Here is a 27290-nt window from a genome sequence, read left to right on the forward strand (position 1 = left end):
AAATGTTAAAAGAGAGAGGAAAAGAAAAATAGCCAATTTATTTACACAGCAAATGTCAAGTTTAATAATGCGAATGAAATACTTGTCACAAATCGGGTAGAACACCAATTATTGTATATGTTACGACTTTAAGGGACATTGGGGCCAATGCTAAAAGCTAAACTACAAAATGAAAAATGAAAAACCGTTGTTGGCTAGTGAACAGATATCCTGAGGGGTTTAGCTACTATTTTTTTTTTACTGAAGCTTCATTATCTTTGCCGGTTTGTTGTCATCAAAACCTTCAGAAGATTTATCTGCCGATGTGTTTAGCTTAATTTTTCTCCTGTTGACGAACTCTGAGAATGACGGAACATGTGGAAGCTTTATAGGCGAACGGCTTGGACTCACCACTAGCTCTTGCGTCATTTCATCATGTGACTCGGTAGTGTTAATCTTGCCATCGTCTTCTTCCTCTACGTTTTCAGAATGTTCTACCAGTAACGGCTCTTTTATTGGTTCTCCTCCACCTGAACTGACCACTGAGCTAAGTCGGGTCATTAGGTCATCTCTGCTTGCGGTTCCTAACCATCTAACAGTACTAGCTATCTGCGAGTAGTAAAACGATTTCCCTGCTTTGCTATATTTTCTATAGCATTCGTTTTCAAGAAACTCGCATGCTTTCTGGGAATCAATCCTGCAAAATTAATATCGTGGTTCCAATTAATGAGATAAGAGACTGACCCATAAGCTTCTTAAACTAAAAACACTTGAGAAGATTCGAGAGATTTTTACTCCTTAACACTGGCGAGCTGCTGAAGTACTCGTGTCAACTCATCCAAGAGTCTCTGCTTGCTGGATTCCCTTAGTACTTCAGATATTGCGTTCTTCTCCGACTTTTTGACCTGCAAACGGTACCAATAGGCTTGGCTAAGTTAAACTGGAAGAATGATCTCAACTTCTGTTTCTAAAGAAGATTAAGTGAAATTGTTACCAAACCTGTTTGTTCCTTTCGTAGTACTTTTCCTCAGCTTGCTCTAGTAAAACCAGTTTCTCGTCTAGTCCCAATTTTTTCGATAGTTTAGGTCCTGCTAGGCTCTTGGCATCTGGATGTAGATGAATCAACATGTGAGTTAGACATTTAAAAGCTACAAGAAGTTTAATCGAAAAGATTTGGATATGCATGCGCTTATATATCAAGTAAGTGAGTTACCATCTGAATCTGAAATTTCCTCATCGGAATTGCTTCCATCTTCATTACGATTCCAAAACTCAGAGTAATGTCCCTCATTGGTCATTTTGTTCGAGCTTGCAAAAGAAAGGGCACAGAGTTCAGTTAGACTTTGTATACATTGCTGCGCATATAAGATGCAGTTAAAGGCAAAACCTGGTGATGAAAATTCGAGAAGAACTGTGTCTTCGAGAGGCAGTGTTCATGAGCTCCTCCAAGGAATGAGCAACTTGATTTGGATGCTTACATGCATCACACGTTTTTTTGCATTGCTGCGCAGGAAACTGCTTGCAACAAGAAAATTAGCAGCTTACCTTAATAGACCGTTAAAGGATTTGATTGAATCAGTAAAATACAAGTCATACCTCTTCACCAAAGCTCTCTAGAATCTTTTTTCTTCGGCATCCAGAACCTTCGCAGTATTTCACAATCTAAATACATGCAGCATGAATAAGAATAAGTTTCAACTGAAATACACAGAAGCTGAAAGAACCAAGAAATCATTAACCTGTTCAAAGTCAGATGTAGGCTTCTTAGAGGATTGGGATTTTTTGTTCTCCGAATTCCGCAGCAGAAATTCCTAGCAAAGATTGGTAAACTATGTTAAAAAAAACTTACAAAAAAAGAGTCATGGAATGAAAATTGTGAAGCCAAAAACAGTCATAAGCAGATTGATATTACCATTTTCTTTCTGTCATCTACACCATAATATAGTACACTTCTTGAGGGTAATTGATCCCGACCTGCTCTACCAGACTCTTGATAGAAAGATTCCATTGATTTTGGAATGTTAAAATGACAAACCATTCTGACGTCCTTCTTATCTATACCCTAGAAAGTCAGTAGTCTGATCATGCTACAGTACATAAGAAGTAAAAAATGAGAGAAGCAACATGAGAAAGAATCTTCGTTTACCATTCTGTAGAAAAACCAATAGAGCGTTTACCATGCGCCCCAAGAGCTCCCAAACATAATAAGACGCAAATAAGATGATCACAACAAACCCAGGACTCAAATGCAAGGTAGTTCACAGGAGTAATTCATACCCGAAAGCCACTGTGGCAACAAAAACTTGCTTCTTTGAGGACAGCCAATCATCTAAAACAGTACTCCTCAGTTTGCTATTGAGTCCTGCATGATAGGCTGCAAACATATAGATAAGAAAATGTCAGCGCTTGTGGCTCCATATTGAAGCATAAAGGTAGATGAGACGGTTTCTTTACCAGCAGAAGAGATCCCAATACTGGCGAGATGAACAGACAAGTCATCACAAGTCGTACGCTCAAGGCAATATATAATTGCACAAATACTTCCACAAGACTTGAGCAAGTTGCCCAGATCAGTATATGCATTATCTATAAGATCTTTATACCGAACTGCACTAACAAAAATTTGTTTAGATGATAGAAAAGCATTTCTTGAAAAGCCAGTGTATAGCAATTAAAGGTTCTCAAACAAAACAATATTGGGAATACCTCATAACAATTTACATAGAGAAAATAGCATACATAAATTAATAGCTCAAAGGGACACCTTCATAGAAGACATTTGGGCGATTGAAAGAAGACTTGAGGACCAAAGGATTCCGCAAACTCAAGGAGTCGATAACATCCTTTTGTACCCTAGCAAAAAAAATTGCTGTTGAGAACAGATCTACAATCAACAAACATGTTCTTATTATATTACATTGGAAAAGAAAATCACTTAGGAGCAGCAGTAGCAGTTAGGGCCAACACTGGAACATCTGCCAAAGAATCTCTCAAGGTTGAAAGTTGACGATAACTAAGTCTGTAATATGACAAAACAAGTTAGACTATAGTTAGAGGCCACGGACAAGAATGCTTACACAATCACCAATAATAAACCTGAAGTCGTGGCCCCATGATGAGATGCAATGTGCCTGAGATATAAATAAACACTCGAGAAAATTAAAACCGACATTCAAGTTCAACACGTTAATCTTGCCTGTTACTCTTGTATAGGCATTCCAAGTTCCTTACCTCGTCTATAGCTATAAGATTTAGTAAACCCCTAGAATGGAGTTTTCTCAGCTTCAACATAAATCCTTTCGTCGCGATCAATTCTGGAGTAACATAGAGCAATCTTACTGAGGGTTTTCCAGAATCAAGGTCTTCATGTATCTAAAAACCAAAATCAAGAATCACATCCAAGAATAAACAAAAGCTTAGAATTAAGTTCCATCTATATACACAGTTATACACAGACGAAGAAACACACAATAGTCAAATCACCTTGTTCCTAACAAGTGTAGCTTGGGTGGAAGAGAGATACTCAGCAGCAATACCTTTCTCCTTGAGCGCCATTACTTGATTTTCCTTTTAGCAAAACATAAACAAAGAATGGTCCTTCAAAATCCATTAACATGAAAGATAGAACACAAATTAAAAAAAAAAAGGAACAATGCCACATACCATCAAAGCTGAGAAGGTAAACACAAGAGAAACAAAACACATAGTTAGAGGCACCAATCAAAACACACACAGATTCTCAATTCATGAATCAGAAAAAAAATAAAATAAAAAATTACCAATCAAAGGAGAAACAACAAGGACGATTCCAGGTTTAGCTAATGCAGGTATCTGATAACAAATCGATTTCCCTCCTCCCGTCGGCATCAAACAAAAGCAATCTCTTCCTGATTGTTAACAATGACAATACAGTAGCGAAATAATTTCAAACGAATCATTCAAGAGTAAAAGCGAGAAAAAAAAAAGTCATGTGTGTGTTGTTATATAGCACTTACCAGATACAACAGCTTGAATAGCCTCCAATTGCTTCCCTCTGAAATCTGCGTGACCAAAATGCCATCTCAAAAGCTTAACCAATGCTTCTTTCCCGGCTACATTCTTATCGGAGCGCTGCACATTCTGCACCGGCAACGGCGATTTCTTCATATCAATAATCACTCTCTTCAACAAATATCTGGAGACGATAATTCGAGTGCTTGTGATGGTTTTGATTCGTCGATTCTGGGAAAAAAATTTCGACGCTTCCTCAAGACGCTGCGGAAAGTGAAGAAGGGCGATTGGTTAAATATAAAACACGACGTCGTTTTCAAACCGCGCACCTGAATTGGACGATAACCAAACCAAACCAAATAATCTCAACTTAAACCATAATTTAGTTGCCCGGTCAGCAATAAAATCAATCCTCCCCAAACCATTTGTTTGTTGTGCAATCGTGATTCCGGTTTTACTAAATGGCAATCGATAATGTGTTTGGTTAATAATGGCGTAACATATAGTCTAGTTTGTACCAGTATTAGTCACAATCCAAATTCAAATATGATTTAGTATAATGTGAAGATTTTATTCCAGTAGACTACAAGTGCGTCTACAACCTTTTCTACTGATTACGAAAACAATTTACCCAATACCACCACATGAACATGACACTGATGAAGAGACGGAGAAAGCAGATTTGGTGGCGTCGGAAAGGACAACAGGCGATTCCTTATAGTCCCATCGATAGCAAGACGGAGACTATGAGAGTTACGTTGCTAAAAGAAACAGAATTGTGCATGATGCACTTGTTACATGCATGACACTTGTTTGTTACATCGTTTTGAACTGTTAATTATAAACAAGTAGTCGAAACCCTCCTAAGAAACTTGAAGGATTCTCTAATCGGTGCACCCCAAAATATAAACACTAAAAATGGTCTCAAAGTCTGCAAATTCCGATTTGTCCTTCTGCAGATTTTCTGTTTACTCAGAAAAGTTAAGTAAGAAAAAAAAAGTGACAAACAAAACCAGAATCTGAAAAACAATTTTTACTCTAATGGACAAAGACAAAGGATTAAAAACTGATAAGTAAAAATATTATCAAACAAAAGAAGGAATAAGCATCTGAAAACAACTCTGAGAAGAATCATCAGCCATTTTAGTAATACTACCATCACCAAGCTTGAACACTTCAACGTCGTTTTTCCCTACCTTGTCTATAAAATAGATGGAATTCTCCAAACATCCATAATACTCTCTAGCCAAGAGAGAGAAACAGCTATCCGTGGCCATCACAATAGCTTTATCTCCCAAAGACTTAACCTCAACCCATTTAATATTTTCCACGTCCATCTTATAAACCTTAAAACCAGTGGTCCTTTCTACCTTAACTCCCTTTACGGTAAATATCTTACCGAAACGATGAACAATGCAAAGGTCTCCACAATACACCACCAGCCTCTTGTCTTTGCAATCATCAATCTCGTAGTATTCCAGTGGAGTCGATGGACCGTATTGAAATATGTTGAGCTCAGATAAACTAATCCACCAAATTGCGCCGTTTAAGTCCAAGGCATAAAGATGACCTTTGTGAAGTAGTATATCCGAGAAGTTTTTAACTTCTTCATCCATGATTCTTGCCCAAGGTTTATCAGTTTCGCTACTATTGCACCACCAGATTTGCTTGTTGCAATTAACTATAAAAACCAGATCCCCTACTAGAACAACTCTAGCGAACTTATATGATGAAACGCTAGACCAATCATACTCGTATTGATCAACGTCATAGGATTGATGAATCTCTGAAACCGTGAACTTCAAAAGGTCGAGGGTTTTGCCGGAAGAAGAGCCGACGATGGAGTTACGAGAGAGGGGAGAAAGGAGTTTCGATTTAGAGGAGACACCATAGATACCTTGGGTTAGGATAAGCCATCCTTTTTCCGGACGTGACGAGTGAATCACACGACAGAGAGCTGCGGGAGAGAGCAGACACCTTCTAGAATCATAGGACGAAAGACGGCGTCTACGGTTGCGATTTATGTGGTTGCGAAAACGCTTTTCGTTCGTCACCACAGATGAACGCCATGTTTTGCAGATGCTACGGAATCGTACAAGCTCGACTTTGGAGAAGAGACCGTTGGCTATATAGTCAAGGAGGTCTCCGGGTAAATCAGACCACTCGATGACTTTACTCATCTCTGTTTGGTTTGCTGAAACCGTAACATTGGAAATCATCTGAAGAATCTATGGACAAATCGAAGAGTAGATATGTTTATATATATATATATATATATATTCGAAATCTGACTTGTAACAATATATTTCACTCTTTTTTGGTCAACAGAAAATATATATTACCTTTTTTATATATGGAAGTTGTTAACTTTTATTTTCTATTTTCATTAAATGGGTTGATTATTTTATTTCTGAAATTAATTTTGATTCCCTATTACAATTAATTTTCACTTTTTGACTTGACCAATATTAAAATTTTAAATATTGTTGACAAAAATAGGCCAATATTTTTTTGCTTGCTTCTTAAAGAAAAGTTTTTTTCCTACTATACAGAATACACTGTTTGACCTATTTTTTATTAATAAATTATATATGACATTAGATAAAATAAAAGATCTTTCTATTCATCATTTCATGCAATGTATAATTAATGTATTAAACTATCATGATTTTTATTTTAAATTTATCATACATCCAAGTCCAACCATGAAAAAGAAGAGTGCTATTTCAAAAAAATTATTAACTTATTTTGATACATGAAATTTTTTGGGCTAATTTGTTATTGTACGTGTTTTTGACTTTTACTTACAGTTCATCAAATTATTCCAATTAAAATTTATATGTCGCCAGCTAATGATACGGTGGACGCATCATGTAGTAGGAGTAACGGTTTACAATCAGATTGATGCTTCAGGTAAATCAGACCACTGGCTTTTATCCATCTTTGAGTAATCGACGGGTTCTCTCTGTGATGTTATTACTTGTCAGAGAAACAACTTCAAACAGCGAGAGCTTCTAAGATTGAAACTTAAAAATACATGCACAATAAGTAGTTATGTATCCTAACGTAGAGAAAAAGATAACACCGAATCTGATGGCATGTTAACCTAAGGCCAATATCCTAACTTAGTGCTAATTTAATTTATAAAGATTAATGAATTAATGTCAATAACTGTTTAGCATATATTTTGGATTTCTGAAAAGCCAGTTTCCAGTTCAGATTATATGTAACGGTTTAACTATATTTTCTGTCTTTCTGACAAGATCACAACAAAACCGAACCGTTATTCAGTAAGTACTAAAGTAGTAAATAAAAAATGTGTCTTCGTTCTTTTTCATACACAAAAAATGAACACATAGCAGTAGTGGAAGTTTCTGGCTTCAGATCAACGGGCCTTTACTGTGTCTGATTGCTTCAAAACGTGCAGCCAACATATCATAGTCAGGTAGTTTTGGGTGAACATGGTGACCGCTTGAGTCCCGTCTGGACTCATCGGACTGAGGAGCCTGAGGCGGTGCTCGGTTTGGTGGGAGAGAAGAAACACGAGCCTGCGGTGGTTCTTCTGGCTCTGTCTCTTCCTCGTAGTAGTCTGACTCATCAAACTTGATCTCAGAAGTTGCAGGAGGAGGAGGAGTAGGAAGTGATGAAGAGCTGTAGCTGTGTCTCCTCCTCATTGTTTCCTTTGCTTCTGCTTCGGTCTTGGTGTAGTCTTCCTCGTATTCAGATTCATTAACACCCGGGTTGTTGTAGCTGTATCTTCTACCGATGCCTCTGTTTTCTGCACTAGGTTTTGCGTAATATGAACTTGTTTCGGAGTCTCGTGATTGTCTCCTTGAACCTGGATGATGATGATCCATGTACTGTGAATCCTTCTGATATGTTGAATGATCGGAAGATACAGAGAACTCCTTGGTGCTGTCTCTTCTGGTAGCTAATAAGGAGGCTACTTGTGCTGCTGCAACTGCCTGTTTGGCTAATTCTGTAGCTGCTTCCGCTGCTGACTCAGTGTCATGATAATGCGTGCTGATGCTCGTGCTACTACTCGATCTGACAAGCAAAACAATAAGAAAACTTCATATTTTTTCTGATCCCATACTAAGTCATCGACATTGTTGAACCAATATCTGAAATGCATACATACCTCGGCACTGCTTTGGTACGATCAATAGGCTCGTTGCTAGCTGCACGATTAACCGGTAAGCTTGAGGCGCTTACAAACTTACGTGGCCCGCCCTGTTAATACATGAAGTTCACAGCTTTTAAGATGCTGATTTTGAAAAAAAACAAAGAGGAAGTAAAGAGGGAGATTAAGAGAGACATACAATGCTTTCTTCTTCAGGTTTGAGAAGTTCTTGTTCTGTCTCTGTAGTGTCCCAATCAACCTGGAATTCCTTTGCAATTTCCTTCATGATTTTCAGTTTGTATTCTCCACCCGGATTTCTAACCGAAAGCTTATCAATCAACTACAAATGCACAAGAGAGAAAATAAAGTTCAAGATATACCATGTTGCATATGATATGAGAACCAGAAAGAAAGAAACATGGATGAATGATTTAGTTACCATCCGGTTAACGCCGCAGCTAGGACGCAAATCAGTAGCAGCAGATACAAAATCTTTCCCATATTTCTTCTCAAAAATGTCTCTGAGATCTCCAAGCTCAGGGATCTCAGAGCATCTAGGCGCAGCGAAAATCAAACTAGCAATACCTTCCTTAAGATCCACAGGACATTGCCTAAAAAAGAAAGGCAAACAACATATAAGAACCCAAAACTGAAGTCAAGTAAAGAGATAATTGAAAACTAATAATAGCTATGAACATACTTCTGCTTGGTGATGATAGTGAGTCGAGAAACAATAAGTTCACAGAAAAGCTCGATGAGTTCGTTAGCTGCCTGAATGTTCTGTTCCCTAATCACATGCTCAACCTGTGGAAAATTTGTCACAAAGCCAAAATCTTTCATCGAACTGAATGAAATTGCAAGAAAATTTCTTTAGAAAAAAACTGAGGCAGGAAAGTGAAATATACTCTGATTCGAGCAGTTGCATCTTGACCGGATTGAAGAAGAACAGCGATGTCACGCCTCATCTGCTTCACCACAACTTGTCTCTTGTTCCTCAGTAGCTTAATCCGAGCCACAGCCATCTTCGCCGCCGTTTTGCTTTTTCCCCAATCAAAATCCAACAAAAAAGAAAACACAGACTTTGAATCTTAGAATAGCCTAGATCTGTAATTTCTCAAACGCAGATCAAAATTCAAACTTTTTTCCTATAAAATTAAGAAACTAAAGCATGCCCAGATCGAATCTCGAGATAAAAAGTGTCACCACACTTAAAAGACCCTAACTTTTCAATTATTTCTTGAGCAGTGAACCAGATTGGAGGAAAATTACGAATCTAAGAAACATTAAATCGATAAAGATGATGAGTAGAGTACCATACCATTTAGAGGAGTTAAAGCCACGACGGAAGAGAGAAAGACTGAACTTCATGAGCTTCTTGGTCTGCGCAGAGGCTACTCCAGCCGCCGTCATTATCTTCTCACCACCGCGTCTCTGACACAGAAGAAAGAATAAGAAAATAGATGTTGAACAAGGACGCTAGTGTGAGTGTGTAAGTAACGGTCCGCTGAAATTAGTAAAGTAACGCTCTTTTTTGGTCCCACAAGAACACACCGACTTAAATTAGCTGGACTCGGGACAAATTGTGACCATGTCAAAATATAGCCGTTGTACCATAGACACGTTGCCAAACCCAACGAGCATCCTAAGCACCGTGGCTTGTTGTTGATTGACATGTGTGATTCACTGATTCTAAATGGGCTTGGGGCTGTAATAGGCTGGGTTTTAGTCATGGGCTTTTACTGAGTCAAACTTATTTTGTGTCTAGTTAATTTTTTTTTTAGTCAAACTTATTATCTACCATATATTTAAGAGATTCTATTCTTATCTTTTTTTTTCTTTTTTTTTGGTAACAAAACTATTCATCTTTTAAAAATTATTTTTCTATTTTTATCTTGTTCATAAATATCGTTGATGCAGAATCTTTCATATTTAATTTTACTAAATTAGCACACTTTCTCTATTCTATATAAACATTATACATTGTTTCATATATTGTCATCTTCTTCACCAACTCTTTTATAATTCTACAAGCTTATCCAAAAAAAAACAAAACAGATTTACATGACGATGGGAAAATATTTATCAAAGGCTGCTTTCATCATCCTTTTAGCTTTTATCGGTAAATTCAAATTTTTTTTATAATATGGTATTAAAGAATTATATTGTGTTTTTTTTTGTCAACAATTATATTGTGTTACTAATGTTTTATTATACACTTTGTTTTTGTGTTGTAGTGATGATATCCCTAAATGTTGAGATCGTTGAGGCGAAACGTCTCTTACTTGGTAGGTTTGAACGTTGTACGCCACCATGCAAAGAATTATGTTTTGGTACAGGCTGCAACTGCGTATGTGAATAATATGATCTAGGGCTCAAAGTAAACGATGTACATAGTAATCGCAACTGAATTAAAAATAAAATATTGTTTGGTATGGTTGTATACTTAAATTTTTATTTATTTGAGAATTGTGTCAATAAAATTAAGAAAAATACGCTTTTATTTGAGAATTGTGTGAATCAAACTAAGAAAAATACGTACCTTTAGCCTTTGGATTTCATTTTCTTCGGTTCGAAAACAAATGAAAGATTTGTCTACTATTTTAAAAAAAAAAATATGAAACAATAATATACTAATTGAACATGCAAAAGTCCTCATAGTAAATAGTTAATATATCCACAAAAAATGGTGACATTTGTTTAATTAATTATTATTGCAACTATGCCATATGTAAATTGCTTTTTACGAAATAATACTAATAATCAGTAATTATCCTATATTAAACATTAAAACTAGTGATTCTGCATTCAAATATATTTCTTCACATTTCTCGTTTTAGGCAGTAAAATTATAGATATTTATAATCTAGTCCTTTTCTCATAATTATAATAAGTGCATAAACTTTATACAAGAGATGTTCGCACCTGAACGAGTTACAAAACTTATACAACAAACACACATCCTCTAAAACATGGACGAATGTCTAAACTCTCTCAAAAAAAAAAAAAACAGTCGACCTGGTCAAGACTCAAGAGCAAATAATTTATTTTCGAATCTGATCCGTTTTTGAATTATACGGAGAGGATGTTAAGAAGAGAGACTCTAGCAGGACAAGACAGAGTGTAACACAAAACAAGTCATCATTAAACTCTCGTCTCTTGAATCAACAATCCCCTGCAACCCTTGTGGTGATGATGATGATTCTGTCTTTAAACCTTCGGCGACGACTAGCGCAGGAGAAGACACATAGCGTAACACAAAACAAGTCATTACACACTCGTCTCTTGCATCACTCTAACCAAGCATTCGTCTCTTGATCATCACCATCACACCAAACACTCTCCAAAAGACGCGCCTGTCTCTCTTTCAACATTATCATATACTTCTGGATCTCCTTCTTGATATCTTTCCTCGCCATGTAAACATCTACGTCACTCTCAAGGCTGACTCACGACGCCATGTAAAAAAATTGACGATGTCAAAATATAGCCGTTGTATCATAGACACGTTGCCAAACCCAACGAGCATCCCAAGCAAAAGCATCCCTAAGCAGTGAAAAAAAAGTTTCAATAGCACCGTGGCTTGTTGATTCACATGTGTGATTCATTAATTCCCTAACAGGCTGGATTCTAGGGTGAGTCAAATATTTTTGAGTTAAACTTATTATCTAACCACATATTAGGAGATTTTATCTTATCTTATTCAAACATTTCATTACCAAAAATCATTGATAGTATTAATTTTACTAAAATAGCACACTTTCTCGATCCTATATAACGTTAATTAACATTGTTTCAGATATTGTCATCTTCTTCACCAACTCTTTCTAGTTCTACAAGCTTACCGGAAGAAAAAGAACATACAAAACATATTGACATGACGATGGGAAAATCTTCATCCAAGGCTGCTTTCATCATCCTATTAGCTTTTATTGGTAAATTCAATGTTTTTATATAATATTGTATTAAAGAATAATAATGTGTTACTAATATATGTTTTATTATACTTTTTTTTGTGTTGTAGTGATGATATCCGTAACAGTTGAGATCGCTGAGACGAAACGTCTCTTACTTGAAGAAACTCCTCTAGACTTATTGCATCATGAAGCTTCTTCACTGACGGTTAAGCCACTGGGTAGGTTTGAACGTTGTACGCCACCATGCAAAGAATTATGTTTTGGTACAGGCTGCTACTGCGTATGTGAATAATGTGATCCAGATCTCAAAAGTATACATTGTAATCGCAACTGAATTAAAAATAAAATACTGTTTCTGTTTGGTATTGTTGTCTACTTAAATTTTTATTTTAGAATTGTGTGAATCAAACTAAGAAAAATACGTTTTAATTTGAGAATTGTGTCAATCAAACTACGAAAAATACACGTTTAGCCTCTGGATTTCATTTTCTTCGGTTCGAAAAAATGAAAGATTTATCTACTATTTTTTAAAAATATATATATATATGAAACAATAATATACTAATGAAACATGCAAAAGTCCTCATAGTAAATAGTTAATAGTTTAATTAATTATTAATGCAACTCTGCCATATGTAAATTGCTTTTTACGAAATAATAATATCCTATTTTAAACATTAAAATTAGTGATTCTGCATTCATATGTATATATCTTCACATTTCTCGTTTTAGGCAGTAACTATTTTAAACATTAAAATTTAGTGATTCTGCATTCATATATATATATCTTCACATTTCTCGTTTTAGGCAGTAAAATTATAGTCTAGTCCTTTTCTCATAATAATAATAAGTGCATAAACTTTATACAAGAGATGTTCGCACCTGAACGAGTTACAAACTGATGCAACAAACACACATCCTCTAAAACATGGACGCATGTCTAAACTCTCTCTTAAAAAAAAAAAAAAAAAAACCAAACCAAGATTTGAAAACCAATCGACCTGGTCAAGAGCAAATAATTTATTTTCGAATCTGATCCGTTTTTTGAATAATACGAAGAGGATGTTAAGAAGAGAGACTCTAGCAGGACAAGACAGAGCGTAACACAAAACAAGTCATTACACTCTCGTCCTTGAATCAACAATCCCCTGCACCCCTTGTGGTGATGATGATGATTCTGTCTTTAAACCTTCGGCGACGACTAGCGCAGGAGAAGACACATAGCGTAACACAAAACAAGTCGTTACACACTCGTCTCTTGCATCACTCTAACCAAAGCATTCGTCTCTTGATCATCACCATCACACCAAACACTCTCCAAAAGACGCGTCTGTCTCTCTTTCAACATTATCATATACTTCTGGATCTCCTTCTTGATATCTTTCCTCGACGCCATGTAAACATCTACGTCACTCTCAAGGCTAAACTCACGACGCCATGTAAAAAAATTGACGATCAAAATATAGCCGTTGTATCATAGACACGGTTCCAAACCCAACGAGCATCCCAAGCAAAAGCATCCCTAAGCAGTGAAAAAAGTTTCAATAGCACCGTGGTTTGTTGATTCACATGTGTGATTCATTGATTCCATAACAGGCTGGATACTAGTTTGAGTCAAATATTTTTGAGTCAAACTTATTATCTAACCACCATATTAGGAGATTTTATCTGATTTTATTCAACCATATCATTACCAAAAAATCTTTGACAGTATTAATATCTAATCTCTATCCTATATAAACGTTAGCATTGTATCAAATATTCTTATCTTCGTCACCAACTCTTTCTAGTTCTACAAGCTTATCAAAAGAAAAATAATAATAAAAAACAAAACAGATTGACATGACGATGGGAAAATCTTCATCGAAGGCTGCTTTCATCATCTTTTTAGCTTTTATTGGTAAATTCAATGTTTTCATATAATATGGTATTAAAGAATTATATTGTGTTCCTAATGTTTATTATACACTTTTTTGTGTTATAGTGATGATATCCGTAACAGTTGAGATCGTTGAGGCGAAACGTCTCTTACTTGAAGAAACTCTTCTAGACTTATTGCATCATGAAGCTTTTTCACTGACGGTTAAGCCACTTGGTAGGTTTGAACGTTGTACGCCACCATGCAAAGAATTATGTTTTGGTACAGGCTGCTACTGCGTATGTGAATAATGTGATCCATGTCTCAAAAGTATACATGGTAATCGCAACTGAATTAAAAACAAAATAGTGTTTCAGTTTGATATTGTTGTCTACTTAAAGTTTAAAGTGAGAATTGTGTGAATCAAACTAAGAAAAATACGTTCTTGGAAGTACCGCCACCGTAGGCTTTACTCCCATATTTAGCCGATGGATTTCATTTTCTTCTATTCGAAAAAATGAATTATTTATTTAATAATTTTTTATTACAATATGGAACAATAAATTACTAATTAAACAGCCAAAAGTCCTCATAGTGTAAATAGTTAATATATCCGCAAAAATTGGTGACAATTATTTAATTAATTATTATTGCAACTTTGCCATATGTAAATTGCTTTTTACGAAATAATAATACTAATTATCAGTAATTAACTAATTATCCTATTTTAAGTAAACTAGTGATTCTGGCATTCTGCATTCATATATATCTCTTCACATTTATCGTTTTAGGCAGTAAAATTATAGATATTTATAGTCTAGCTAGTACTATTCTCATATAATTATAATAAGTGCATAAACTTTATACAAGAGATGTTCGCACCTGAATGAGTTACAAACTTATACAACAAGTCAACAAACACACATCCTTTAAAACATGGACGCATGTTTAAACTCTCTGAAAAAAGAGAAACCAAACCAAGATTTGAAAACCAATCGACCTGGTCAAGAGCAAAAAAAATTATTTTCGAATCTGATCCGTTTTGAATTACACGGAGTCAGAGGATGTTAAGAAGATAGACTTTAGCAGGAGAAGACAGAGCGTAACACAAAACAAGTCATCACTCTCGTCTCTTGTGGTGATGATGATTCTTTCTTTAAACCTTTCGGCGACGACTAGCAGGAGAAGACACAGAGCGTAACACAAAAAAATGTCATTACACTCATCTCTTGCATCACTGTAACCAAAGCATTCGTCTCTTGATCATCACCCTTACACCAAACACTCTCCAAAGACGCGTCTGTCTCTCTTTCGACATTTTCATATATTTCTGGGTCTCCTTCTTGATATCTTTCCTCGACGCCATGTAAACATCTACGTCACTATCAAGGCCAAAATCACGACGCCATGTAAAACAATGACGATGTTAAAATATAGCCGTTGTATAATAGACACGTTGCCAAACCCAACGAGCATCCCAAGCAAAGCATCCTTAGCAGTGAAAAGTTTCATTTTCATAGCACCATGGCTTGTTGATCGACATATTTGTGATGCATTGATTATATAATGGGCTTGGGCTGTAATAAGCTGGATTTTGTTCATGGGCTTCTATTTATTGAAACCATTTGAATATATCTTGATGGTCTCATCATGTTAAGATAAATCTTAGGTAATAAGTAGAAAGAGTTGACAATTTGATTATCTACCATATTGGTAGATTCTATCTTATCTAATCCAAAACCTCACTGGCACAAAATCTTTGATATTATTTTACTAAAATATCACACTTTCTCGTATAAAAAGGTCATAATACATTGTCCAACTCCAAAATACAACAGAAACTGTTATCTTCACCAACTCTTTCTAGTTCTAAACGTTATCGAAAGAAAAATAGATTTTCGTAACTATGGGAAAATTTTCATCGAAGGCTGCTTTCATCATCTTTTTAGCTTTTACTGGTAAATTCAATATTTTATATAATATGGTATTAAAGAATTCAAATTGTGTTACTAATGTTTTATTATACACTTTTTTGTGTTGTAGTGATGATATCCGTAACAGTTGAGATCGTTGAGGCAAAACGTCTCTTACTTGAAAAAACTTCTCTACACTTATTGCAACACGAAGCTTCACTACCAGTTATTAAGCCACTTATCGCTAGTTTTTGTACGCCAGATTGCAAACCATTATGCTTTGCTACAGCCTGCCATTGCGTATGTCCTCCAGGTCAAAAATAAGTGTTTGGTATGGTTGATTCGTTAATTTTATGTGAGAATTGTGAAATCAAACTAATAAAAATATGTTCTTGGATGTATCGCCATCTTATGTTCAGCTTCACTCTCATATTTAGCCATTGGATTTTATTTTCATTGGTTCGAGAAATTCAAATATTTATCAATACAAATGAAAACAATAAAAACAATTGAAGAGACAAAAGTCCTCATAAATCATAATAATATGTCATCTACAAGAAGCGTGAGTGAAATTTAATTAGTTATTATTTCGACGCTCTGCCATTTAGAGAGAAAGACTATACTTCATGAGCTTCTTTAGTCTGCGCAGAGGCTACTCCAGCCGCCGTCATTTTTTTCTCACCCTTGACACAAAAGAAAGAATAAAATAAAAGAGATGTAGAAGAAGGAGGCTTAGCGAGCGTTACTGTACTAATTTCAGCGGACCGTTAAGCCTCATTCATTGACTCGGGTCAAACTGTGACGATGTCAAAATATAGCCGTTGTATCATAGACACGTTGCCAAATCCAACGAGCATCCAAAGCAGTGAAAAGTTTCAATAGCACCGTGGCTTGTTGATTTATTTTTATTACATATGTGTGATTCATTGATTCAATAATGGGCTTCGGCTGTAATATTTCATTTTTACGAAATAATAATAATCATAATAATAATAATAAATTATCCTATTTTAATAATTAAATTTAGTGATTCTGCATCCATATTTTTTGTTTGTAAGCGGTAGAACTATAGATATTTTAATTATAGTATAGTACAAAAATTTACAAGAGATGGTTCACACCTGAACGGAGTTACAAACTTAGAACAAACACACATCCTCTAAAATATGGACGCATGTTTAAACTCTCTCAACATACAAGTGAAAAAAAAAAAACCCCAAACCAAGATTTTAAAACCAATAAACCCGGTCTAGAGCAAGTAATTTATTTCGGAATCCATACCAAGAAATTCGAATCCGATCCATTTTGAATTAAGTGGAGAGTATGTTAAGAAGAGAGACTCTAGCTTGTATCATTACCTTGAACAATCCTTCAAGTCCCTCTTCAAGCTCTTCCATGGCTGCCTCTACACCTTCGGATCTAACCAATGCGCATTGAATCTTCTCACATACTTCTTCGCTAACTCTTTTCACTTCTTCCTGATCTTCCTTCGTTGTCATGACAACGAGCTTCCCCAGCTCAGATTCCATCGCTTCAAGCTCGAGACAAGAAAAGCCCTTCTCAAGATCTCTCTTCTCCTGGTGATGATGATCTATACCTTTCTTCACAAGCTTCATAACAATCCCCCAACCTTTGTGGTGATGATGATTCTTAGTCGTTAACCCTTTAGGCGACGACAAGAACGAGAAGACCGAGCGTAACACAAAACAAGTCATCACACTCGTCTCTTGCATCACTCTAACTAAAGCACTCGTCTCTTGATCATCACCATCGCACCAAACACTCTCCAAAGACGCGTCTGTCTCTTTCGACATTACCATATACTTCTTGAGCTCCTTCTTGATCTCTTTCCTCGACGCCATGTAAGCATCCACGTCACTCTCAAGGCTAAACTCACCTCCTTTCTTGCTCCTTCTTAAAGCCGACTGAAGCTCAACAACACTCTTCTTGATTTTCGACGCCGCGTCCTTAGCTCCTCCGCAAACCTCTAAGTACTTCAGAGACGCTTCAAGAAGCTCATCCATCAAACCACCACCATTAAGAAGAGCTTGCTGAGTTTCAGAAGAAGATTTGAAGAGATCTTCACTTAAACATCTGTAAAGGTCGGTGAGACCAGAGAGACCGTCACGGACCATCGTCCTCGAGTCCAACGAAGACGACCCCAAAGCTCTAATCTTGGAGACCACTTCTTGAATCCTCCTAAGACTAGGATGAGACCTGACTGGTAAACTAACACATCTAGATTTGTATGCTTTGTGGAGCCTCGGAGACAATGAGGACATATACATCTCAGGTAATGATGATGAAAATGGGTTATTCGAGTCGAGTTGTGCTCTGTTCGGTTCTTTCACTCTAGGGTTTATATAAAAAAGATACACATAACGACATAAATGTACATAAATGTCAATGAGTAGGACCCTAGCTTAGCTAAGACGTGAAGACCATGTGAAGAGAGTGTGGGTAATTTCACTAAGGTAGAACAGAACACGTAAGGCTCAATAAATGCTATGTCGTTTGAATATTGAGTTAAATCGTTGTCGAAGTTCGATGTTTCGGTTTCGGTTACTAAAACCAAAACCTTTTTCACACCTCTTTTCATGCACCAAAGCCACCGCCCATTTACAATTCTTTAACATTATAATTATTTCTAGTCTCGTTGGATTTTGTTTCTTTTGGAGGTTACAAATGCAATGCACTATTTTTTTAATGTGTGGGTACCTCGTTGAATTCAATTCAAGATCTTTGGAAGATTTTGTTACATTGTTTTTTAAGTATAAAAGATACTCCATGAGATATATGATATAGTATGTGTAATGCACGGATGATGTGGTCCTAGATGCAAGAGACGATACCTCCCTTAAATAACACCGTCACACGTCAGCAATTATGTTACCATGAATTTAGGAAAGTATAAAATCAGGTTTGTGATCTTTTCGCTTTAAGGACTAAAATAATATATGAAAATTTTGATTATACCGTCAGGCATCAGTCAAAGCACTTTTGAATGAGTGATTCTGTTACCAGATTTTAAAATGCAAATTTTTGCGGAAGTGAGTAAATTAATTTGTTGATTGACATGTGTGATTCATTGATTCTAAATGGGCTTGGGCTGTAATAGGCTGGATTTTAGTCGTGGGTTTTTACTGAGTCAAACTTATTTTGTGTATAGTCATATTTTTTTGAGTCCCATATTTATCTACCATATTTAAGANNNNTTTTTTTTTTTTTTTTTTTTTTTTTTTTTGTTGGTAACAAACTATTCATCTTTCAAAACATATTTTTCTATTCTTATCTTGTTCATAAATATCGTTGACGCAGAATCTTTCATATTTAGTTTTACTAAATTAGTACACTTTCTCTATTCTATATAAACGTTATACATTATTTCAGATATTGTCATCTTCTTCATCAACTCTTTCTAGTTTTACAAGCTTATCCAAAGAAAAAGAAAAAAAAAACAAAACAAACTTACATGACTATGGGAAAATCTTCATCAAAAGCTGCTTTCATCATCTTTTTAGCTTTTATTGGTAAATTCAACTTTTTTTTAATATAATATGGTATTAAAGAATTATATTGTGTTACTAATGTATTAAAGAATATGTTTTCTTTTGTGTTGTAGTAATAATATCCGTAACAGTTGAGATTGTTGAGACGAAACGTCTCTTACTTGAAGAAACTTCTCGACACTTGTTGCAACAGGAAGCTTCCCTACCAGTTATTAAGCGACTTATGACAAGTTTTTGTAGGCCAGGATGCAAACCATTATGCTTTGCTACAGCCTGCCATTGCGTATGTCCTCAAGATTAAAAATAAGTGTTTGGTATGGTTGCGTCGTTAATTTTATGTAAGAATTGTTGTAAATGATCTTATTTATGACTTGTTGTTAATTTTATGAATTTTAAAATGATCTTATTTATGAATTGTGTAATTTTACGTCGTTAATCCCTCTCACGTGTGAAGTCAACAATATCTTCGGTCATGTAAACATCTAAGTCACTCTCAAGGCTAACTCACGACGCCATGTAAAAAAATTGACAATGTCAAAATATAGCCGTTGTATGATTGTATCATAGACACGTTGCCAAACCCAACGAGCATCCCATACTTCTGTTTTCTACTGCTCCTCCCATACTTTTTTTTATCGCTCTTTTGATTCATTCCTTAAAACCAATTTAATATTTTATCAAACCTCAAATCAATATAACTCCAATAAATCACAGATGAAAGATGAAATTTCTTGCATTGAGAGATTACTACACAGTCTACGCAATTCTTAATTTTGAAAAAACAGGACTCTGTGATTACTTACAGAGCAAGAAGAAGATTTGGTCATAAACTTTTGCATTTGATTATGCAGTGCTACGTCATTAACACTCGTTTCCCTGCAGTGAAAAGAATCAACACATTAAAATATTGTAACAAGAGGAAAGTGAATGTCAACTACCTTTATATACTTTTCTGATTACTTTGTTTGGCTTGAGACGATTCTGGTGCCTTGTCTACTTAACGTCCAAACACACACATATACGTAAATGTGCAAGAAATCTTGGAAACAGGTCCCAAAATCAAACATAAATCCAATTTTTAAACCTAGACTCGATCATGAAAGAAAATATGATAAATCTAAACTTTGTAAATCTTACCTCTAAAAATCAGTATGATGTTGTTACTGTAAGAACGCCCGCCGGCAACCGTTTTTCGTCTGAATCTACTTCATCCTCCAAAAAAAAAGGTTTTGGAACACACGAACACGCACCTGTTTCACCCAAAGGAAACAAACAAACCCGTTTTTTAAGATCACCATATACAAACAAAAGCAAAACTCTTATCTCAAAAGTAAAAAACATTCACACGCCAAATAAAGATAGGAGAAGAGTTAAGGAATCAGAGAGTTTACCTGTGGAAGGGAATTTTTGGCATGAGGCAATGACAAGTACCTTTTTGTTCAAAGGCTATGCGTTGAATTATGGTGCCTTGTGGAGTTCCAACTTCAAAAAAAGAATAAGGGAGTATTGGTTAAAGGATAGAGATAAACTTCTAACAGAAGAAAATAAAGAAACGATACCTTCAAGTCTGTTTGCTCTCTCCATCTCTCTCTCTCTCTCTCTCTCTCTGTCTCTCTCGGACTCGGATCAAACTGTAGCATGTAACACTCTGTCCCTGCAGTGATAAGAATCAACACATTAGAAGAAAAACTATAACAAGAGACAAGACAAAGACCTAATTTACCTTCGAATCGAGCAATTTGATGTTGTTTTACATAAATCCAATCTTGAACCTAGACTTGATCACGAACGAAAATGTGATAAATCTAAACTTTGTAAATCTTACCTCAAAAGTATAAATACCAGGTAGTCTAAACTTTCATAATCCTCAAAGTAATCACAGAGTTCTACATTTTGATTCTCCACTTGAGAAACTTCCGTTGAAGCTGCTATTGAAAATGTCTCTGCATTATTATTAGTCAATGCAATTGTTTGAAGATGAAGCCCCTGCAACAATAAGAAAATGAGATCTTTGTACACTAATAAAACAGATCCATCAAGCTATGAGTCTGTTCTTAAGTGATGAAGGGTATTTACCTTGAATTATGGCAGATGTTGGAAACTTCTTTGTGGTGCAGGTAAAAGCTGGTGCTATGGGGTGAAGTCCTTGCTGATTTTGAAACAATAATTGGCTCACATGTCATAATTTTCCATTATTTAGCTTTTTCCTTGTGATGGCTTTGATTTTGATGAATCATATTGCTAGAGCTAGCTAAGTATTTAACACTCATTTCCCTGTAGTGAAAGAAATCAACACACTAAAAAATATTATAATAAGAAGAACGTGAGACCATAGTGGACTAGTGGTTATTAAGAATGTCAACTACCTTTATACATTTTTATGATTACTGCGGCCTTTGGCTTGAGACAATTCTGGTGCCTTGTCGAGTTTCACTTCAGTAGCACCTTGTTGTTCAACCAAAAAAAAAAAGAATCATTGGGTAGACAAGGATGAACTCGAAATAGGACAAAGAAAAGAAAAGAAAATCTGAGAGGAATTTGAGATTACTTACAGAGCAAGAAGAGGGGTATTCCATGGTCTTTGGTCATAATACCTAACACTTCACTAGCACCTTGTTGTTCAAAAAAGAAAAAGAAAAAAGAAAGGAGTATTGGTTAAAGGATAGAGATAAACTTGAAACAGAAGAAAATACAGAAAAGAATACAACTTTGAGATGACTTACAGAGCAATAATATTTTCCATCGTTTGGGTCCATAAGTCAGCATCGTCCTTAACATCAATGGAAAGAAAGTGAACCTCCATATATCTTCATCATCTAGAGAAGCTGCAACAACAAAACCAAAAAGTCTCAGTCTCACTTATGGATGGTGACTACTGAAGCAAACGTATTGAGTGCTTGCGCGTAATGAAACTACTTGCCAGAGTAAAGGCAAAACTTCAAATGAGAGTTGGACCATGCACACGCACACGCTTGATTCACCCAAAAGAAACAAACAAACCCATTACAAAGCAAATTCGAGTCAGTTTTATGGAAGCGGACAAGGGAAGAAAGACCTATATTACCTTAAAAAATCAGTTTGATGTTGTCACTGTAAGAACGACCACCTGCGACCATTTTTGGTCTGAATCTACGTCATCCTCCAAATAATCTGGCTGGAACACACGAACACACACCTGTTTCACCCAAAAGAACCAAACAAACCCATTATTTAAGAGCACCATATACAAAGAAAAGCTAAACTCTTATTTCAAAAACAAAAACATTAACAGGCCAAATAAAGATAACAGAAGAGTTAAGGAATCAGAGAGTTTAAACCTGTGGAAGGGAATTGTTGGGATGAGGCCATGACAAGTACCTCTTTGTTCAAATATTGGTGCTTTGAATTCTGGGGCCATGACAAGTACCTTTTTCTTTTTGTTCAACAAAGAAAAAAAAGATCAATGGGTAAGGATGAACTTGAAACAGGAAAAAGAAAAGAAAAACATATAGAGGAATTTGAGATCACTTACAGAGCAAGAAGAGGGGTGTAGCTTTGAATTCTGGGGCCATGACAAGTACCTTTTTCTTTTTGTTCAACAAAGAAAAAAAAGATCAATGGGTAAGGATGAACTTGAAACAGGAAAAAGAAAAGAAAAACATATAGAGGAATTTGAGATCACTTACAGAGCAAGAAGAGGGGTGTAGCTTTGAATTCTGGGGCCATGACAAGTACCTTTTTCTTTTTGTTCAACAAAGAAAAAAAAGATCAATGGGTAAGGATGAACTTGAAACAGGAAAAAGAAAAGAAAAACATATAGAGGAATTTGAGATCACTTACAGAGCAAGAAGAGGGGTGTTCCATGGTCATAATCTTTAACACTTCAGTAGTACCTTGTTGTTCACAAACAAAATCATCATCCTGGTTGGAACACGAACACACACACACACACACACACACACCTGTTTCAGCAAAAAGAAACAAACAAACGCACAGCTATTTAGTCCAAAAAAAAAACAAACAACCCCATTATTTAAGATCACGATATACAAACAAAAGCTAGATTCTTATTTCAAAAGTATAAAATATTCAAACGCCAAATAAAGATACGAGAAGAGTTAAGGAATCAGAGAGTTTATTACCTAAAAAGGGATTGTTGGCATGAGGCAATGACAAGTACCGTTTTGTTCAAAGGGTGCTGCTTTGAATTCTGGTGCCTTGTCGAGTTCCAACCTCAGATCAACAATAAAAGAAAAGGATCATTGTGTAGTCAAGGATGAACTTGAAACAAGACAAAGAAAAGAAAAGCAGATAAGAATTTGAGATTTCTTACAGAGGAATAAGAGGGTGTTCCATGGTCTGGGTCATAATCCCTAACACTTCAGTAGCACCTTGTCGTTGACAAAAAAATAAAAAGGAAAAAAAAAAGTTGACAAAAAAAAAAGGAAAAAAAAAAAGAGTATTGGTTAGAGGATAGAGATAAGGTTGTAACAGAAGAAGATAAAGAAGAGTAAATTTTTTGAGATGACTTACAGAGCAATAAGAAGAGGAATTCAATGCCATCGTTTGAGTCCATAATTCAGCATCAACGTTAACATTAATGGGAAGGAAGTGAACCACCATACATGTATCTCTATCATATGTTAAACCCAAAAGAAACAAACAAACCCATTAAAAAGAAAATCCGACTCACTTATATATACCTTTAAAAATCAGTTGGATGTTGTTACTTTAAGAACGCCCACCGGCAACTGTTTTTGGTCTGAAAATACTTCGTATTGTCCTTGAAAAAATCTGAGTCAACGTCCTCGTGGTTGGAACACACCTGTTTCGTTTCACCACCTCAAAAGGAACAACAAACCAATTGATTAACTAAGATCCCATTAACACAAAACAGAACTCTAATTCCAAAAGCAAAACATTCACACACACCACCTCTGTAACTGTAATAGTAGAAAGAAAGAAAAATCAAAATCGATACATATATACGGTTTAGAAAGATACCTCTGGCTTATTTTGGCTTTGAATTTGCTGAATCAGAATCGGACATACATCAAACTGTAACTACGTTATTAACAATCATCATTTCCCTGCAGTGATAAGAATCAACACAATTAGAAAGAAAGAAAGAACATTCACACGCCAAATAAAGAGAAGAGTTAAGAAATCAGAGAGTTTATTACATGTGCAAGGGAATTGTTGGGATAAGGCAATGACAAGTACCTTTTTGTTCAAAGTTTATGCGTTGGATTCTGGTGCCTTGTCGAGTTCCGCTTCTGTATCACCTTGATGTTCAATAAAAATAAAAAGGATCATTGGGTGGTAAAGGATGAAGTTGAAACAGGACAAAGAAAAGAAAAGCATATAGGAATCTGAGATTACTTACAGAGCAATAAGAGGGGTATTCCATGGTCCTAATCCCTAACACTTGAGTAGCACCTTGTTGTTCAAAAACAAAATCATCATCCTGGTTGGAACACGGGGACACACACACACACCTGTTTCAGCCAAAAGAAACAAACAACAACATTAATGAAGATCACCATATACAAACGAAAGCTAGACTCTTATTTCAAAAGCAAAAACATTCACACGCCAAATAAAGATAAGAGAGGAGTTAAGGAATCAGAGAGTTTCAACCTGTGGAAGGGAATTGTTGGGATGAGGCAATGACAAGTAACTTTTTTGTTCAAAGGGTGCTGCTTTGAATTCTGGTGCCTTGTCGAGTTCCAACTTCAGTAGCACCTTGCTTTTCAACAAAAAAGAAAAAAAAAAAGGTGATTGGGTAGTCAAGGATGAACCTGAAACAGGAAAAAGAAACGAAAAACATAGAGGAATTTGAGATCATTTACAGAGAGTAAGAAGAGGAGTGTTCCATGGTTAAGGTCATAATCCCTCACACTTCATTAGCATCTTGTTGTTCAAAACAAAAAAAAAACAAAAGTATTGGTTAAGGGAGATACACAAAACTTGAAACAGAAGAAAATAAAGAAAAGGAAAAAACTTCAGGGATTATAAAACCAAAAATTATCAGTCTCACTTATGGATGGGGACTACTGAAACGTACTAAGTGCTTGTGAGTAATGGAACGACGTGCCTGAGTAAAGGCAAAACACTCAGATGAGAGTTGGAACACGAACAAGCACGCGCACACCTGTTAAACCAAAACGAAAGTAATAAACAAACACATTAATTAAAAAGAAAATTCGACTCACTTTTACGGAAGCGGACAAGGGAAGAAAGATTTATCTATATGTTACCTTCCTCCGGCAACCGGTTTAGGTCTGAATATACTTGGTACCGTCCTTGAAAAAAAATCTGAGTCAACGTAGTCAGGGTTGGAACACATTAACACACACCTACCTCAAAAGAAACAACAAAGCAATTGATTAATAGACAAAAACAGAGCGCTTGTTTCAAAAGCAAAACATTCTCACACACACACACACACACACACACACATTTGTAATAGTAGAGAGAGACAAATCAAAATCGATTCCTAGGGTTGAGAAAGAGATACCTCTGACTTGTTTTGGCTCTATCACTCTCTGATTTTTGCTGAATGAGACTCGGACATACATCAAAAACTGTAGAGCTATGTTTTTAACAATCATTGTTACCCTGCAATGACAAGAATCAACACAATTAGAAAGAAACAATAAAAAGAAACTATAACAACAAGAGGAACAGCGCCACCTATAAGACAAAAAGACCTAGATATTACCTTTTTTGAATTCGAACAGTTTTGATGTTGTTTTTACTGTAAGAGCACGCCGGACCGACACCGATTTTGGTGTTCTGAATCTTCATCCTCCAAACATAATAAATCTGAGTAAATCATCGTCCTCCTGGTTGGGAACACGAAATCGAACACACAACTCATTATTACTAAAAAACGAAACCCTAATTTTAAAAAGCAAAAGAAAAAAATCAAAATCGAAGAAGAACACGAAACGATTACCTCCTCTTCTTGACTTGTTCTTCATGATGTCGCTGCCGCCACTAGAAGATTCGAACTCTCTCTCTCGTCGCTCTCTTTCTTTCTCGTCGCTCACTCTCTCTCTCTCTCTCTGAATTGAAGAGTCTGTGATCCCTATAATTTTGTGTTCTCCAGATACTGAGTTTGAGTCGTCAGATATTTATAAACAAAAGAGGCGAAAACTTTGTTGTAAGGTAAAAAAAGGAAAAAAGGAATTAACCCTAATGCAAAATAACACTAATAGTAAATCACTTTTATAGGCTAATAAAAGCCCATCATAGATTATACAAGCCCAATATAGGCCCAAGTAGAAAGTTGTCAATGTTGATTTTATTTTTTACTCGGTTCCTTACAAAATTTGCCGGTTTGCCAAACCGGGATTGCTTGACTACAAGTGAAAGACTCTGATCCGGCCAGACTTGTAAAAAACAATAATAAAAAGACGTAGACTTGTAGACTTCAGTACATCACAGTTCGAACATACGGTTTTAAATATATATTCACTTCTACATATGATTACTAATTAATATCAGCATCTTGGCGACTGTATATTCTGCAACAATGCCGTAGAAACACGTGATCATTTATTTTTCACCTGTAGTTTCTGCTCGGGGATTTGGCAAGCCGTTGCAAAGGATATCTACAAGACCCGATTCTCAACCACCTGGAACTCGATAGTAATCTCAGCTTGCAGTCACTGGCGGGATAGGACTACATCTTATCTAGCTTGTTATGTACTGCAGACGACAATTTACACCATTTGCCATGAGAGAAACAGGCGGACACATGGTGAGCACCCGCAGCCTGCTTCATACCTCATTAAACTCATTGACACACAGATGAGAAATCAACTCCTCGCTGTTGGTCTCATGGGAAATCGACGTTACGATACGGGTCTGATCAAGTGGCTAGACACTAGATATTAATTTTAAATTTTATTCTGAACTCTGTTTTTAGAACTTTCAAAGAATGATTCACTAGTTGTAAAAACGTATTTTTGTTTTTGAATATAATTTAGTATTTTATTCAAAAATAAATAAATAAAT

General features: G+C 35.8%; 5 protein-coding genes and 1 long non-coding RNA gene across 17 annotated transcripts; 1 reads left to right on the forward strand and 5 right to left on the reverse strand.

The window, feature by feature from the left end:
• On the reverse strand, positions 23 to 4245 carry LOC104721202 (ATP-dependent DNA helicase Q-like 3). 2 transcript variants are annotated; one of them, XM_010439129.2, is made up of 19 exons: positions 3975 to 4245; positions 3759 to 3866; positions 3643 to 3650; positions 3463 to 3546; positions 3211 to 3351; positions 3076 to 3110; positions 2915 to 2998; positions 2744 to 2832; positions 2434 to 2586; positions 2257 to 2353; positions 2126 to 2129; positions 1892 to 2041; positions 1719 to 1790; positions 1576 to 1641; positions 1367 to 1494; positions 1193 to 1287; positions 979 to 1085; positions 775 to 884; positions 23 to 676 (listed from the first exon to the last, which is right to left on the reverse strand). In XM_010439129.2, exons 1-19 carry the CDS (start codon positions 4123 to 4125, stop codon positions 238 to 240), a joined length of 2121 nt encoding a protein of 706 aa, XP_010437431.1. In that variant the 5' UTR covers positions 4126 to 4245; the 3' UTR covers positions 23 to 237. The 2 variants fall into 2 exon arrangements, with proteins under 2 accessions (XP_010437431.1, XP_010437432.1); XM_010439130.2 differs by lacking the exons at positions 3643 to 3650; positions 3975 to 4245 and having other exon boundaries at positions 3759 to 3831.
• LOC104721203 (F-box protein At4g35733) lies at positions 4602 to 6182 on the reverse strand. The gene has a single exon (XM_010439132.1). The coding sequence runs from the start codon at positions 6147 to 6149 to the stop codon at positions 5055 to 5057; it is 1095 nt and encodes a 364-aa protein (XP_010437434.1). The 5' UTR covers positions 6150 to 6182; the 3' UTR covers positions 4602 to 5054.
• On the reverse strand, positions 7190 to 9650 carry LOC104721204. Its single transcript, XM_010439133.2, has 7 exons — positions 9411 to 9650; positions 8998 to 9130; positions 8793 to 8896; positions 8532 to 8703; positions 8292 to 8432; positions 8111 to 8202; positions 7190 to 8016 (listed from the first exon to the last, which is right to left on the reverse strand). Exons 1-7 carry the CDS (start codon positions 9500 to 9502, stop codon positions 7350 to 7352), a joined length of 1401 nt encoding a protein of 466 aa, XP_010437435.1. The 5' UTR covers positions 9503 to 9650; the 3' UTR covers positions 7190 to 7349.
• LOC109127605 lies at positions 13793 to 14272 on the forward strand. Its single transcript, XM_019232577.1, has 2 exons — positions 13793 to 13906; positions 13991 to 14272. The coding sequence occupies exons 1-2, from the start codon at positions 13849 to 13851 to the stop codon at positions 14173 to 14175; spliced, it is 243 nt and encodes an 80-aa protein (XP_019088122.1). The 5' UTR covers positions 13793 to 13848; the 3' UTR covers positions 14176 to 14272.
• Positions 16860 to 18691, reverse strand: LOC104721206. Its single transcript, XM_010439135.2, has one exon. It carries the CDS (start codon positions 18063 to 18065, stop codon positions 17088 to 17090), a length of 978 nt encoding a protein of 325 aa, XP_010437437.1. The 5' UTR covers positions 18066 to 18691; the 3' UTR covers positions 16860 to 17087.
• LOC104721207 lies at positions 19702 to 26386 on the reverse strand. 11 transcript variants are annotated; one of them, XR_002033843.1, is made up of 30 exons: positions 26227 to 26386; positions 25990 to 26113; positions 25786 to 25886; positions 25526 to 25624; positions 25333 to 25419; positions 25118 to 25178; positions 24906 to 25014; positions 24652 to 24763; positions 24489 to 24550; positions 24270 to 24355; positions 23996 to 24107; positions 23799 to 23898; positions 23599 to 23656; positions 23408 to 23498; positions 23106 to 23227; positions 22952 to 23006; positions 22798 to 22852; positions 22604 to 22698; positions 22351 to 22461; positions 22010 to 22102; positions 21839 to 21898; positions 21653 to 21731; positions 21363 to 21560; positions 21112 to 21272; positions 20846 to 20940; positions 20678 to 20768; positions 20424 to 20536; positions 20247 to 20325; positions 20090 to 20162; positions 19702 to 19940 (listed from the first exon to the last, which is right to left on the reverse strand). It is a non-coding gene; the product is annotated as an uncharacterized LOC104721207 (long non-coding RNA). The 11 variants fall into 11 exon arrangements; XR_002033842.1 differs by lacking the exon at positions 20247 to 20325 and having other exon boundaries at positions 19703 to 19940; positions 21363 to 21583; XR_002033848.1 differs by lacking the exon at positions 20247 to 20325 and having other exon boundaries at positions 19704 to 19940; positions 23106 to 23158; positions 23446 to 23498.

The sequence above is a fragment of the Camelina sativa genome, chromosome 11 (assembly GCF_000633955.1).
Source record: "Camelina sativa cultivar DH55 chromosome 11, Cs, whole genome shotgun sequence".
NCBI classification, from domain to species: domain Eukaryota; kingdom Viridiplantae; phylum Streptophyta; class Magnoliopsida; order Brassicales; family Brassicaceae; genus Camelina; species Camelina sativa.

Bases quoted from the DNA above. Each gene is read 5' to 3' on its own strand.
- LOC104721203 (XM_010439132.1), bottom strand. From the start codon at position 6,149: ATGAGTAAAGTCATCGAGTGGTCTGATTTACCCGGAGACCTCCTTGAC.
- LOC109127605 (XM_019232577.1), top strand. From the start codon at position 13,849: ATGACGATGGGAAAATCTTCATCGAAGGCTGCTTTCATCATCTTTTTA. The intron at 13,907-13,990 runs GTAAATTCAATG...TTTGTGTTATAG, and splicing joins CATCTTTTTAGCTTTTATTG to TGATGATATCCGTAACAGTT.
- LOC104721204 (XM_010439133.2), bottom strand. From the start codon at position 9,502: ATGACGGCGGCTGGAGTAGCCTCTGCGCAGACCAAGAAGCTCATGAAG. The intron at 9,131-9,410 runs GTATGGTACTCT...TTGGGGAAAAAG, and splicing joins GGCTTTAACTCCTCTAAATG to CAAAACGGCGGCGAAGATGG. The intron at 8,017-8,110 runs GTATGTATGCAT...TTTGCTTGTCAG, and splicing joins CGTACCAAAGCAGTGCCGAG to ATCGAGTAGTAGCACGAGCA.
- LOC104721202 (XM_010439129.2), bottom strand. From the start codon at position 4,125: ATGAAGAAATCGCCGTTGCCGGTGCAGAATGTGCAGCGCTCCGATAAG. The intron at 3,352-3,462 runs GTGATTTGACTA...TTTGGTTTTTAG, and splicing joins CTACACTTGTTAGGAACAAG to ATACATGAAGACCTTGATTC. The intron at 1,642-1,718 runs GTTAATGATTTC...GCATGTATTTAG, and splicing joins CTACATCTGACTTTGAACAG to ATTGTGAAATACTGCGAAGG.
- LOC104721206 (XM_010439135.2), bottom strand. From the start codon at position 18,065: ATGTATATGTCCTCATTGTCTCCGAGGCTCCACAAAGCATACAAATCT.